Source organism: Miniopterus schreibersii, assembly GCF_964146895.1.
Source record: "Miniopterus schreibersii genome assembly, chromosome: 9".
Lineage (NCBI taxonomy): Eukaryota > Metazoa > Chordata > Mammalia > Chiroptera > Miniopteridae > Miniopterus > Miniopterus schreibersii.
The window spans coordinates 66,965,846-66,982,127 of NC_138118.1; the positions used below are offsets into that span (position 1 = coordinate 66,965,846).

A 16,282-nucleotide genomic window follows, 5' to 3' on the forward strand; every position below is an offset into this window, starting at 1 on the left:
GTACTGCTCATGAGTAAATACCCTGACTGAGTAAAGTCTACTAGAGAGATTTAAAATGTCAGATCTTTTTTGTTTGTTTGTTTTTTTAGTTTAACTCAATTTAAGGCCTAAACTGATGCATTTATTTCATTTTTATTTGTTTATAATATTTTGGATAACTGAATATTTTCCTTGACTAGCAAAGGAAACTCAATTTCATTATCTGCTATAAACAGCACATTCGTTTTCTTCCTTCAGAATAAAATCGCTGTTATAGTTCCTTGTCAATTACTAACTTTTGTATGAATGTTTGAATAAAAAGCAGTGTTTGCAAAGGTAACACATATAAAACATTCAGAAATCAAGCAGCAAAATGAAAATAAAAGGAAAAGCAATGGAAATCCAAAACAGTCTATTTTAAAACAATTAAAAAAAGACCTTATAGTCTCCCTCTAAAGAAATAGGTTTCATTAATAAAAAGAACAGAAAATATATTAATGAAGAATTTAAAAATAATGCCTAACTACAAAAACGAAAACCTCAGATTCAGCCTCCAACTCAAAATAGCAGTTACATACTTTTAAAACGAGGCATGCAGATTAATTCACTTTTTATCTCTTAGAGTTCTTCAAATCTTACACACATTTAAAATTGCTATTTAAATTTGATAAAATTACTGCCTTTTAAAAAATCAAATAGAATCTTTCATAATTCTTTGGTTGTTGCTGATCCTCACCAGAGGACATGCTTATTGATTTTAGAGAGAAGGGGAAGGGGAGAGAGGGAAACAGAGAGAGAGAGGCAGAGAGAGAGAAACATTGCTGAGTTGCCTTCTGGACTGGAGATCAAATCTGCAGCCTAGGTATGGGCCCTGAACTGGAATCGACTTTGCAGCCTTTCAGTGCATGGGCTGACTTTCCAATCAGCTGAACCACAGTGGCCAGGCAGGCCTTCATCATTTTATACCGGGTAGAAGGTGTGTTGATTCCTTGCTTTCCACCAGGCTCACTAGATATCCTGGTACTTCAGTCTGAGTGAGCTGGCCAGGGTGACGTAAGAAAAGACTACAATCTAAGGACTCTTAGGGAAGAAAGTGCTTATCATCAAGTACAGAAACGTCGGCAAAATCATCAGTGCTTAGTATATTATTTCATCATTGCTCAATTACTTACAAGAGAGATATGAGGCTTAAGGTAGGACTGGCATGTGACCACTGATAGCTTATTTCACCAACTGTTCAAATATAAAGTGACTTGTCTTAGAGCTGTTTTCTTCAGTCACATTTTCATGCACATGACTCTTCTTAATATTGAAAATCCATTTAATCACAAATCCCATGAACCTTTCTTGCAGTAAATCTAAAACTGAAATGATCTTTGATATTGGCTAATTTTCTCTTACTATTCTTCTAACAAGATACTCTGAAAATTTGAATGCCATATACTGGGTAAGAAAATATGCTTTCTGTAATTTTTTGGATGGAGAAGTACATATTCTCGAGCATCAATAGGGAAAATGTCAGTATGCTAATGACTTTAACTATCAGAAGAGACATGAATTTAAATCATTGTGCAGAAAAAGATTCTTTGTTGTTCAGTATATTTTGAAAATATTATTATGTTTGTTTCAGTCACCAAAATTAAGTTCTACAAATAGCAGCTGATTCTTTCATTTAATCAGAATTGAATTACTAATTTCGGTATTAATGGTTAGATTTGACATGTTTAAAAAGTGTAGAAGGTACTTAATAGACCTGTCTTCAACCCTGAAATGAACAACTGTTCGGGGAAATGAAATCATTCATAGATACATTTTCCTTCTGCGAATTGTGAAATATAATATAATTATCCTCTTTTAATGAATCTCTCAATGAGGAACAATCTTTCAGAGCCTCAACAGGTAAAATATAATGATAATTGGAGCAGCTCTGTAAATAAAAGGATAGAAGGAGATTGTTATTTTGTACCATATTATGGGATAATTAGAATAACAGTGTGGCATTCATCAGGCATTTGAACTTTCTCAAAAAAGCTCCCTAGGGCTTATTTAAATTAGTCATGTTTACCCATGGAGATTTTTAGTCTTATTTTAAATGACTGTCACCTTGTAATAGTCAGGCCTCAATCTTTATCTTATTCTGATTAGATACTACCTAAAACACCAAAAAAACCACCCTGAGTTTGTAAATCCACAGTTTATCAAAGGAAGAACAATAGAAATGTTTTTATTAAGCCACAAAAATAATTATTCAATGTGGAGGAAATGATGATCTTTAAAAACAGAGTTGGCTGGATACTGTCCAAGAAGCTGCTATTTATATGTTAAGTAGCTCTATAAAAAAAAAAGAAAAAAGATTATTCATTGGCAATGGAACTTCAGTCTTTGTTGCCTTGGTTAACTCCAATTCATACAGCTCGAACATAATTTAGTAGATGGTGGGATTTGACTCTTTCTAGAGACAGGTACTTTTGCTCTCCACTGGACTCCTTGGAACTCTCTGTAGTTAGACAAATGTGTGCACAGGGAACCAGATGCTAGATTGTGGTGGTTTCATTCCATGCATTAAGGCAATCAGAAAAAAATAAAACTCAAAAATAGAAGTAAAATAAAAATCTAGTGTCTCGCCTGGTAGAACTTGAAATCTCTAAATAAGACGTCATTCCACAAGATGGTGCAAGTAAAGTCTGATTCTCAGTGAAATCACACTTTTTCTTTATTATTATTTCCTATCTTGAGAAGAAAACATAGTTTTTAATACCAACAGAAAAAATCAATAAAACCATGGCTTATGTTTAACTTATGTAGTTGCTTTCATGTACTTTGAATAGTTCCTTAATGTTTACTATTTTTAAAAAAATCCTCCCTAGCCTGGTCAGCATGACTCAGTGGTTGAGCGTAGACCTAGGATCCAGGAGATTGGGGTTTGATTCCCGGTCGGGTTTCGGGGTTGATCCCAAGGAAGGGGTGGGCAGGAGGCAGCCGATCAATGACTCTCTCATCATTGATGTTTCTCTCTCTTCCTCTCCCTTCCTATCTCTGAAATCAACAACGATATATGTATATTTTAAAAACCCTCCCTAATTTGTTGTTCTATATCCTGATTATAGGGCAATTTTTTTAAGTTCCCAGGGACACTACCCTCAAATCATTACCCTCAAATGGCAAGATTACTATAAGGCTTTATATTTAGGAAACCTCTATGCACAGTCTCATATTTGGAAACTTATGTGACTACTACTTGAAAGCATGCTTTACAAGTGTTATTTAATTAGTTGAAGTTTGTATAATCAGCCAATATTTATTTAACTTGAAAAAATATGTTTTATATTTCTACCGCTGCATAAGTTAAATTTACTTAAAAGTATAATGCAGTCTTAGTCTGTGCAGATGACCTGCCATTATTTTCAACAGACTAGGGATTGGATACTATGTCACAGAAACAAATAAGATGGTTATTTTATCACTGATATTGGACATCAACATTGTAGAGAAAATGACCCATTAAGGCATTCATATTTTTCAACCTTCTCTGAAGTTACAATTAAAATCAATAGCTAGAAATGTAGAGGTTCTCAAAAGAGCATTAGCATTGTGAAAATAAGAGGGTATTTTGCCTCAGATGTCAGAGAAGGTGATAGCTGAGCCTTAATTTAAAACCTCAAGTAAACAAATTCCTTTTCTTCTTCCCTTGCATCTGTTAGATTGATTGCCAAATCATATATTTTTCAATATGTGACTGCTACTAAAAACTCATTTTTCTCAAGCTTTCCCAGGTTCACTGGGTGAAATCAAATTGCTCCTAGTTCTGACATTCCTACCTGTTTGGATTTTCTCTGTTTTCATAATTTCAATTTGTTTTTGAGAATAAGCCCTTAATAGCAACAATCTCATTTATAAAATTATCAGAAAACACAACTTTTCTGTGTAAATGATTACTTATCTGTTATATTACATCCAAAATAATTTTGTGACCTTACTAATTTCACTATAAGAATGTCTACCATTATACTGCATGCCAGATTTGTTTTGGGAATTTTACTGCATGTCAGATTTTGAAAATTTGACTCTTGAACATTAAAAACAGGACAAATAATGCTAGCTACCAAAAGGTATTTCATATAGCTCCAGAAGGGATATGACAATCTAAAGGTTGTCATTTAGTGTTTTAATTGTTCCTAAAATATTAATTTATTCAATTTATGGTTTCTGCTTTTCAAATTTACAGGAGGCTAGCAGTTTTTATGAAGATTTTTTAAAAATGTTTTTATTGATTTTAGAGGGACAGGAAGGGGGAGGGAACGAGAGAAACATCAATTGGCTGTCTCCTGCATGCCCCTTACTAGGGATCAAACCCAAAACCTGGGCATGTGTCCTGGCCAGGAATTAAACAGGCAACCTTGGTGCATGGGACTACGCTCAACCAGCTGACTTCGCTACAACAATCAGGGCTCTGTGAAGTTTTTATAGTGTCATGACAAATAAATCTCATAAATGCTTCTTCAAAATATACATGCTTTTATAGGTCAGCTAGGACAAAGATAAGAATACAGGGTCTTATATTTTGAAATGTATTTCTAGTTTTATATATGAGAAATACATCTCATATCATCTAATTTCTTTTTATTACTGTTTATAAACTTTAGAAGCATGACTTTTGCTTAAAAAAAAGTCACCACATTAAAATATCCAGGTATATTTGGCAATCCTCAATTGGGAATGAAATTTTATATTTAGATAGCTTTATTAAGTGTGTTCTATTATATGCATTACCCATTGCTGGAAAACTTCAAGGGAGGTTGTTTAAAAACATACAATTAGAAACTCATTTTGAGACATCTCCTTAAAGGTTACTAGATAGCAAATGTTTGGATCTATCTATTTCAACCAAATTATCATGGTATTAGTACATCCATATGTTTTTGTGAAATGCAACATCTCAAATGCCATGATCTTTTTTCAACAATTTTAATAACCAGGTATAATAAGGCAGCATGAAATCCTTTTCTTGTTTCTAAATTTAAATGATTTAATCACTGAATTTAAATGCTTGGAAATTGTTCTTCTTGCCTGTGTCTGAATGCCAAATACATCATCTACAGTCCTAAAATGAATGTTGCAGTTATATTTAGACAACTTAAAACACTGCCTTCGAAATTACCCTAAATAACCCATAGAAATGTCTAGAAACATTGATAAATGGATGATAAAGTCCATCACCATCGAATTTCAGGTAAGTATAACTTTTACAAGGTATAGAAAGTGTTGGGGTCTAACTATTTAAATGCTCTTTGTGCAACTATCCAGGCAATGCAACACACAGCACACATACATTAATCTCAACCCTTCCAGAACTCTCCATCCCCACTGTAAAGACCAAAACATCAGAGCCAATAACATTTATCTTCAGAAGCAAAAGAAATTCAAGTTTTGCCAAGCTTTCACAGACATCAACTCATTTATTCTCTTTGATCAATTTGGCTTAAATTAACTTTTTCCCCCTACTTCTTCAGTTTTCAAAGAAAATACTAATACAGTCATTTGATGTAGCGAGATTCCTTGACAGCCAATCAGATAACACAGTCTCTCCCTTCTGGCTCCTAGGAAGAATCAGGGTGCACAGACATCAAATACGGTAGGGTGGGGGCATGTACACTATAAAGTACATGGAAAAGCCTATTCTTGAGGAACTGGTACATAGTACATTTTACACATGATGATGAAGAATAAAAATGTTGTTTACACTAAGTATTCAAAAGTGGTGGAAGCTGAAATACTAGCCTGGTGCAATTTTCCACACTTTAGTACTTTTTTGTTCCACCTTCAATCTTTGCCATAACCATTTACCTCCAGTATTATTGTTTAGTTTGGTTTTTACTCTATTTTAACTTAAATAGATTGTTTAAAAATTAAATTTAGATTACAATTATAATTTTTAAAAAATCATCCCTTACTATAAAGAAAAACAACTGTAATAGCAAATACAAGAATTATTAAACTTTAAAATATTCATCTTTGTACTGCTTAAACCACCTCAATTTTCCATCATTAGAGTACATGCTGAACATTGGGAAATTCTGCCCAAATAAAAGAATTAGCATTGGTAAATGGGAATTAAATTATTGAAAATTTCATGGAGACATCCGATATTAATTAGCTTTAATAATATACCTAGCTAGCTGTATCCATAGGTGGGGCAGACAGTCACCCAGTTAATGAGGTTTTAAGTAGGAAGTCCAGCTGCTCCCGAAAGTACCTCCCTTAGCTTCTGGCAAATGTTTGAAACTCTGCGGCTTAAATATAATTACTTTTGCTCAGTGGTTTTTCAAACTTCTTAAAGCAGTCAATCTTTTTTTTTTTTTTTTTCAATGAAGTAATATTTTGGAAACCAGTAAATAAAAGAGAATATTAAAATTTTATTTGTAAAAATATATTTTAAAGATTTAAATTGCTTACACTTTCAATAGTCAATCTACAAAACAATGGAGTTACTTTGCTGAAGCTGGTTGCAGTGTCACAGGCATTCTATTTTCCATTGTTTTCTATATTTGGCTTAGGGTGTGTAGTATTGGGAATATCCTGATCCAGACAGATAAGTAATTATACATGGTACAAACTTTTTACATCCCACTTGGCTGTCTTGCACCATTTGGATTTCAGTACTGGAAAGTGGAACAGTTGGACTTATTTTCAGAACTGAAACCATCTGAATAACTAAAAGCTATTCACATTACTTGAGAGGTCCTCACTGTATGGTTAAAAAATACTTCTAAAATGTGTCTTTTTAATACTCTTTTTAAACTTTTTGTTTTGTTAAATTTATCTTTATTGCTGAAAGTATTACAGATGTCCTCCTTTCCCCCCCATTCACCCCCTCTTCTCCCACATCCCCCGCCAGGCCTCCACCACACTATTGTCTGTGTCCATGGGTTACACATATACGCATATATGTTCGGTACAAGTTTATGATATGATGTTATTTGCTGTCTGGTTCAGATGTTCACTTGAAGTTTCAATTAGTAAAATTTATCTCATTCTGCAGACTTAGCAGAAATTTGTTTCAGTTTCATTGCTGGCTCTAAAATTGCAGCTGGGAGCATGTTTATATCACAAATCTGTGAAAAAAATGCACTTGATCCATAACCTAGTACAAGCCTATTATTTTTGAGAGCTAATTTACTAATGCAATTTCTTTATAAGCAAAGGTTTTCTAAGAAGTGATTACCATTTTCATTTAAAATATTACCTTTGTCACTTGTTTTCATTTCCATTGATTGTTACGCTGTTTGTTGACTGTGACAAACAAAAGTACCCGAGCTTGTGGGCCTTTTAATTCCATGTGATTCACATGTGCTATGGTGGTAATGTACCCACTTGTATAGTTATCCTCACTGATAGGCAAAGATATATTTTTAGATGACTATTGCAGACTCTGCAATGGTAATGTGACATTTATGTACTAATTTACATCTGTATATGTACATATATATGTGTGTGTATTTGTAAGTCTATCTTTTGAATCTATCTACCTAGAAACCCAATCCATTGAGAAAGGAAGCAAGGGAAGCAGGAGAAGTTTTTTGTCTGATAACACAATTTAAAGGTTTGAGAGTCATTAACATGAAAACATGATTTCATAGGACACACTTAGGGTGTTTTTATTATAGTTTTTATTGTTCCAAAATATGGCAATAATGGATCTGAACCTCTAAGGAATTTTAGAGAACATCTGAAGAATTGCAGTTATAACTCAATGGAACACAGTTTGAAAAATAATGGTTTAGCTGAAGGCCTTTATTTCTTTTAAAATGCAAATATCTCTACCTTCATCTGCAATCAGTCATATATAACTTAATGTGCATAAATTTATTAGACATCTTGCTGAGGCTTAGATTTAATTCAGAAGAGGGGGGCAGCAAAGATGAACTCAGCAACTGAAACAAATGGGGAAGATTGACTACTAAGGCTAAGAGCACTGGAGATGTACCTGGCCTACCTTACAATTTTGCTTAAAGACCTGCTGTCTTTACATAATACACCTATTTGTATTTTCAATAGTAAAATAATAATAATAATAAATAATAGAGAGAAAACAACAAAAGACAAACCCACTAAGAAAATATCTACTGAATTAGGTGAGTGTGAATGTGTTTCAGAAATGCATTCAACTGTTACCGAATATTTTTCTTCAACAACAATGCAATTAAATGAATTACTTGTAATTTTGGTCAACTTGAATGCAATCAACCATAAAATTTCCAACCAGTGAATTTCTTAATCGAAGATACTCCAATCTTATACTGTGAGTGTCCACAAATATTGCAAGCAAATTTATTGTCCAGGAGTCCCAGATCATGTACAGCTAAATATAAATGAGAATTTAATGCTCCAAACCTAATCCTTTACCTTTGGTCTATCACACTTTTTTTAATTTAAAAGAAAAATTGTAAATGTTTTTCTTAATATAAATCCTTTTTGTAAATAAAATAATTTACCCTTATTACAAAAATCTAGTTATTCATGATGTCCCCCCTCCACCTGCCCCAAAGCTTTCTAAAGTTTATGGAAATAAGAATCCATTAAAATATAGTAAAAATTTAGTTTAAATTTCAAGTGTTTGATGGATGCATATCAGAAAAATTGTTAATTAATATTTTGAGAACGTGTTCCTGAAAAAGAAGTGACACTTTCCAATTTTTCACTTTTTTACATATATAGTAAAAGATACTAATTTGCATCTGGGTTAAAGAAACAGGTTAGATAGAAGCATGGAACAGACTGACAAATCTCAGAGGGAAGCGGGGATGGGGGAGTGGCCGGGGAGAGAGTAATCAAAGAACTTATATGCATATATGCATAACCCATGGACACAGACAATGGTATGGAGAAGGCCTGTGGGGGAAGGGGGAAGATGCAGGGTGGAGGGGATCAAATGGGGGGGATGGGGGCATCTGTACTACTTTTAAAAATAAAGATAAATTAAAAAAGGAAAATAAAAAGAAACATGTTGGAGTAGAATTATATTTTCCACATTTCACTCTAAAGTCAATACTGCAATCCTTTTGAGTAAACTTGAAAATATATTGATCTAAAATGCTGATGGACCCTCACATTATTACCATTGTTTTTGTGAAATTAAAAACACAATGAAATGATAGAAATGCTTACCTTAGGGAAGGGATACATGTAAATACTTTAAGTAGTAAATTTCACTCCTCACTATCAAGCACAACATTTAATAATTAACAAAACAAATTTGAAACCAAAACTTCAAAGCTTTGGAGTTACTTAGAAAGTGGAGTATTTTCCACTATTCTGTTGCAAAATATATTTAAAATTTTTTTCTTGATAAACTTAATTAAAAGGAAAAACTAATTAATATATAATAGTCTACTTTTTGAATTCAACTCATAAAGTCATTATTAATCAATGAAATTATACTTACCTTGAAATAAAACTAAACCCAAACTATAAGCATAGTTGGATAAGAGAGGAAACAAAAACATTGAGCCAAATCAGTTATAAACATGCTTCTGTTATTGCTCAAACAATGATCTTTAAAAACTCTAATTTTTTTCTCCATCTTTGTACTGAGAAAAAGTACTATTCCTACGTCACAAACCCTGTAGATTTCCACTTTCTTCTTTCCCAAGTTTAGGAAAACCGGGTCCTAATAGTTTTACAATAGACAGCAAGGAGATAGAAAGGGAAGAGATTCCTTTTCCTATAGCTATGAGCACTAATAGCCAGTCTACGAGAATAGTTCGTCTGATTGGTTTATGCTTTATTCTAAATATGTATTCTTGAGAAAAAGCATACCGAGGGGTAGAGTGAGGCCAATAGATGGTATGTCTGTAGCAGCTCCATGGGGGGTGTTTGCACATTTGTCTTGGTAAAGCTTAACTATGAGTCTTAGGAACCTTAACAGCTCAGTGGGTGAATATACTTGGCAGTTGAACACTGAGAATCAATTCAGATACATAACTGTCATATCTACATGCAAATGACATGGGAAGTATTAGTATGTAGTGTTCAAATGAAAAATAATCCTGGAAATTATTAACTCTTTTTTAACTGCATAGACTATATTCCTAAGTAATATATATGTACTCACTTCTTCTCTAGGGAGAAAGCAGAGCTTTTTTAAATAATTTTTTTAAAATATATCTTTATTGATTTCAGAGAGAGGAAGGAGAGGGAGAGAGAGAGAAACATCAATGATGAGAGTCATTGATCCGCTGCCTCCTGCACACCCCCTACTGGGGATTGAGCTCATAGCCCAGGCATGTGCCCTGACTGGGAATTGAACCCCAATCACCTGGATCCTAGGTCGACGCTCAACCGCTGAGCCACACCGGGCCAGGAGAAAGCAGAGCTTTTTAAGTTTGATCTTAGTATAAGTCCTTGACCTAATTTTAACACTTAGAAATTTTTCATTAATTTTCTTAGAAATTTATTAAAGTTACATTTAAATATAAATATATTAACCAGAATAACTCTTTGAAATTGATAATTATATTCCCTTCATTTTTTTAATTCTTAGAGCACAAACCTACTCATTTTTTCTATGTATTCCTCCTTTAAAGAACCATTCCCTCCAAGTTTTCATATAGTTATATTCATTCTGAGTATAAAGTATTTTAATGAATTTGGTATAAACTTGCTTGTATTAAATTACACTACTTTTGAAATAAGTCAGTCAGAGAAAAAGACAAATACCATATAATTTCACTTATATGTGGAATCTAATGAAAAAAATAAATGAACAAACAAAATTGAAACGGTTGGGGGACTGGATGTAAAAGGTGAAGGGATTAGAATACAAATTGGTAGTTTCAGAATAGTCACGGGATGTAAAGTACAGCACAGGGAATATAGTCAACAACGTTGCCGTAACTATGTGTGGTGCCAGGTGGGTACTGGAAATATAGGGGAGAACACTTTGTAAAGCATATGATTGTCTAACCACTAGGCTGCACACCTGAAACCAACACAAAACAACATTGAAAGTTAAATGTAATTTGAAATGAAAATACATAAATAAATCACACTACTTTTCAAGATGTACCTCTTTAGGATTACGTACACATTTAAGGGGCATCAAAAACTTCTGTCATTGGCAGGTTGCAATAAGCACTTTTTTCAAGGGGACACAATACTTTCTTCATCTATCTTTGTCACCCTCATCTTCACCAAATTCCACATAACAGAAGCCTGCTACTGAAACTTGAATCAGACATCAGAAGATGCCAAAATATAAAGCCATTTATCACCATCAAGCCTACCAACCATCCTCACATTGTATTTTATTTATTAAAAAATAAACTCAGTATTTTATTGGGTCCATAATAAGGCTATATAACTTCATATTTTGTCTTTACACTGAGCTGAGCCAATACATTTTCTTAGACACCTGAATGTCATCAATGGTATTAGATAGATTCTGGAAGGTAAAGAAATACTACAGATAATTTATATTATTTGGAAATGATCAATTATTAGAATACTACCAATTTGTTATCTTTGCTTATAAAATATATCAATAAGAGTTGGTTGTCATGTCCCAATGTGAAATATATTACAATGTAGTTGAAAATCCTGATCCACAGCTATTCTGCCCTATTTTGTTAGCCCTTTGTCCTCTGTTTCCCAAGTTTCCTAATTGTTGCTATTAAATTTCTGAAACAGTAGCAGCAGATAACTAAAATTTATTGTGGTGTATTTAAACATGCATTTATAAATGGTACTTAGAACAATATCTTAATATAAGATACTTCAACGTCACAGCCTGTCTGAACAAGGCCAAGAATAAAAAATCTTGTAACACAACCTTAGAAAAGCCTTAACTAGGCCGTGTTAGAGCAACTCAAACATCCTGACCAAGACAATCACACTCCAGAATTTAATGTACAATATATACTATATTATTATTCACTAAGTATCCACACATATTTGTTGTCTGTAGGAAGGTATATATCCAAAAGAGAATAAAGGAGAAAAAAAATCCATGAAAAAGATAACCAGTTTATATATGATTGTAGAATCTATTATGATATAATTTAATCACACATGCATATCTGATATTATGAAAAATACACTGGATAAGTATATAGATAACAGTGCAACGGAAAACTTTCATTTTAATGTAGCCTTTGAAAGCCGAGTAAGAGAAATTTAACAAAGGATGTTAGAAAACTTACCTTGACTTGCAAACTTCAACTCTTTGGCATCTGTGAGTGTGGTCCTTTTGTCAGAGCCTTTCTTCTCTATCCGGCGATGGCTTCGTCTTTTCTTAGACTCTCCCCAAAGATTGGATCCTCCATGCATGCTTGGTATATTCAAAATAGCAATTCCTTCCAGGGAGATGTTTATTAAATCTATCTGGACTCCATCACACTGATGAGTGAAAAGAAAAGAACAGAAACAGTAAGATATTTTATCTGTCTTTCCTTGATTTCTCCTTTTGGATTTCTTTATATTTTAATAAGAACTTTAAAATCCACAATATTGTCATTTCTAAATAAGCTTTTAGAGAACACTTCAACAGTTACCCTAAATGTCAATATGTCTACATAAAGTAGACACTAACATTAACCTGTTGTCATTCAGTCTTTAAAAATGATCAGATTGAATCATCAGGGTCTCTTTGTTTACAGAAAACCTCTGGGAGAGAGATGTGTTAGTATCTGCATATATAACAAGTCATCAATTTCTAATGCGTTACAAAAAGGTTGATTCTGGTAAGTTTGGTCAAATTTTAGGTGGAAATTTTAACGACTGCCTTCTGTTCAGAACACACCGCAAGGCACTATTAGGTGCACGTGAAAAGACAGAACCATAACTCATGGTTTCACTTTTCGGGCAGAGAAAGAAGTGGCTTAAGAGGCTTTTGAAAAAAGAAACAGTACAAAACAATAGTTGCAAGAGCTCTGAATTGCATTAGAGTGGCCAAGGATTTTTTTCCCCCTTTGGTCGAGATTAAGTTCCAAAGGCAGCGTTAAAGGCGGTGAGAGGCACGGTTGTCCAAATGCATGCGGAGGGCCGGCCCGGCCAGCGAGGGAAATGCGCAGGGAGGCGGGGGCGTCGTTGCCAGCCCAGCCTTGCTGCTGTAACAGTCAGCTAAAAAATTAAAAATATTGGTTAGGCAGATTTTTTTCTTGTTTGTCTGAAAAATACAAAACTTGCTAACACTATGCTTTGTGATAATCAGAGTGGTCGCTTTTTAAATATTTTGAATTTTCTGTTCATTCCCACTGATGGACACAGGTGGAGAGTGACAAGGCTATACTGTACTTTTGGAGCCACTCATTGGTTTTGAGTTTCCTGAATGGTAGTAATTACAAATATATCCCAGACGCTGCTCTCCCACATTCAGTTACAAGTCAATATCAGAAGAGAGGTATAAATATAAAAGTTTATTTTACAAAAAACTTTGTTAGGAATCTGCGTTTCATAACCTGAAGGGTATCTGCAGTGGGATTGTTTTATGTATGTCTTATTATAGAAAAAAGACATTTATAGTAACTTCGCCTTTTTCTTTCTCATGGGAATCATGATTTCTGAACCTAGAAGAGCTAATGCTACCCCAACATGATAAAAATAAAACCCAAACAAACAAATAGAAAACTTTGTCTTGTTTTGTCTGCATTTGCCTCATCACACTGAACCTCATACTGCATCTTGTTCACTAAAATATAAAAACTGTGAAATAAAGCATCACATTTGAGCCTCCTTGGCAGGGCTAGAAACAAATTCTAGAGAAGGTGCCAAGTTTTCACTCAAATTGTTTCAATGAGGGTGAAACCAAGGTCTGGATGATGTCTTTTTTTTTTCGCCCCTAGAAACAAGTGATTTTTTCCCTACCTTTTCATGTATTAAATTAAGATGATTTCTTTTTACTAAAGAATTCTACTCATGTGTATACTCACTTACTGCTATATATTCTAGATAAACAGATATTAATTTCATAATTAAAAGTAATCTTGTGTAAATACCCTGCAGGCCTCAATGAATCAAACACATACTGTGTGTCAGGCCCCCCACTGTCTTCAAGTGGAATGCACTGGCTGGATAATTAGATAGTACATATTTTTTAACCTTATTTGCATGCATATTATATCTTTTGCACACTGACAAGCAGCAGTAACAACAAAAGTCAGATTACCACAGGGAATTCCCACAAAGAAGTCTTCATTCCTTATAATTTGCAGCCTAAATTAAAATAATTTGATCTTTGACAAAGATGAAATGTCAAGCAGAAGGGGGTCCCCTACAAGCCATGGCCTGTGGCTTCTGAAATCTGCCTAATTTATGTCAGTCACTTCTTAATACATATTTAAGTATTACACGAAAAAGATGATAAATATGCAATCTGACACCTTTGGTATTTCCCTGCTGTTAATTTATAAAGGTCTGGTTTCCCCCAAACTGACTAAAATCATTTAAATAACAGAAGAATTGAGAAATAAACTGGAGTTGGGGCCTGGCCTCCATTTTCACTCAATATTGGACACAGCAGGTAGTGCGCTAAGACAATTATTTGACTAGGCCCTAGAACCCCACTGCGACAAGTTGCTTTCAGAATTAGCAAAGGAGCACTCCTTTGTTCATCTGCCTAAAAGGAAAGCACACTGGCAAATAGGCTTCAGAAACTTAAACAGGGGGAGCTACATGTGACAACTGAAAAATATCAGTGTATACGATTATTCATGTTGGTAATCTTCAGTCTTGTCACGTGTAGTTTACAGGGAACAGAGTAAGTAGCTCTCTAAATGGTGAAAAAAAGAAATCGTTGAGTCCCCACAAAGGACTGATGAAGAACACTGAGGTTCCTAGGAGAGGAGGAACCTCTTACATAAATGGCTATTTATTAATGATTTGTTTCCACTAGTTCTTGACCCCAGGCTACCTTTCTCTGTTTGCTTTAACCTTATGTTCGTTAGTCTGGAAAATTTCAGCGCTAGCTCTGATGGAGACCAGGAATGGTCTGGTGCACACCGGTGGAGTGCATGGAAATAAAGGCCGAAGGGAGAGCTCTGAAATATAAACAAGTTATAATACTGCGTCAGACAATATTTTCATCTGCTTGGAAGATTTATGATTTTTAAATCATAAATTTACAGAGGAAAAGAATATAAAAGCTTAAAAGCTAACAGTCTCGGTTAGTCAATAGGTCCTGAATATTTTTATTATGTGGAAAAAAGACTGTTAGCATATAGCACTAGGAGAGCTGTTTGCAAAGAGCAAAGCTGTGATGCCATGGTCCACTCTTTTCAGGTTTAAAGGGAAGGTCTCATTCCACAGAAATTTACCTAAAAGAAAAGAAGATGGTTTGAATTTTTTTTGCCAGAGTCTTTTAATCCTGGTTTACTAATATGCCCTGCACCATACTATACAGAGGTGTTAAGAACAAGCTTTTAGATGTGAATTTAGTGTTTTAGATTCAGTTAACATATCATTTGATAGGAAAATTCAGAACATGAGTAAATCTGAATAATAAATTTGATAATATAAAATTAATGATAAATTGTAGCTATTTTTTTTTCACAGTGAGTCTAATTTTCTGCCAAGGTCAGATAAAAATTATTTATATTTTGCTCAACAAAACACAAGAACATTGCTTTGTTCATTGTATAAAATAGTATGGAGTAAAATGACTTATTTAAGTCTGCTTTTAGAAGTTTCTGCAAATTCATACTTAACTTATAAGACAAAATTACTTATGTTTTTGCTGAAAACTATAGCAGCAAACCTATAAATTAAAACACGCACATGCATAGATAGCTTAACAGTATCTCTTCTGATATTTGAAGGCTGAGGTACATTGTATTTTCCCAGTGATTAAACCCATGTTTTAAAAAATAACTTTATAAGTTTTATCTATTAAAAAATGCATGATGAAGGTACTCAGAACATGCATGTTAGGTAATTTTAGTAATATTGCTAGCTCAAGAGATAAAGCATTAGCTATAATATTAACAGAAAACCAGTTTAGTTTCATATTTTTCATTGTTAGCAGGTTCCGTGAAAGCTAGACATTAGTGCTGGAATATTAGAATTCTTACCAAAAGTTATTTTATTAAAAATAAGTTCTGGTATACACAAAACAGAATGTTCAGTTTTTGGTCATTCACTCTTCTTTTCCCTCACATTTCTTTCCTACTCTCTTCACTAAGAAAAACTTTGATGTGTGTATCTTAATGAAGTGATAATGCTATGCTTCACCCTCCCCACATTTCTTGTTCTTTTTTGTTTTGGACTTAATGAGCCCAATTTTGGTTTCTTATCACTGTCTTTGTTGAGGTCC

General features: G+C 33.8%; 1 protein-coding gene across 5 annotated transcripts in view; it reads right to left on the minus strand.

The window, feature by feature from the left end:
• Window positions 1–16,282, minus strand: part of DGKB (diacylglycerol kinase beta) — a 527,029-nt gene that overhangs the window by 118,427 nt on the left and 392,320 nt on the right. For all 5 annotated transcript variants that reach the window (XM_081146772.1, XM_081146768.1, XM_081146770.1 and 2 more), the window contains one exon: window positions 12,177–12,372. In XM_081146772.1, the coding sequence (XP_081002898.1) occupies window positions 12,177–12,372 (196 nt within the window). The remainder of the gene's footprint in view (window positions 1–12,176; window positions 12,373–16,282) is intronic.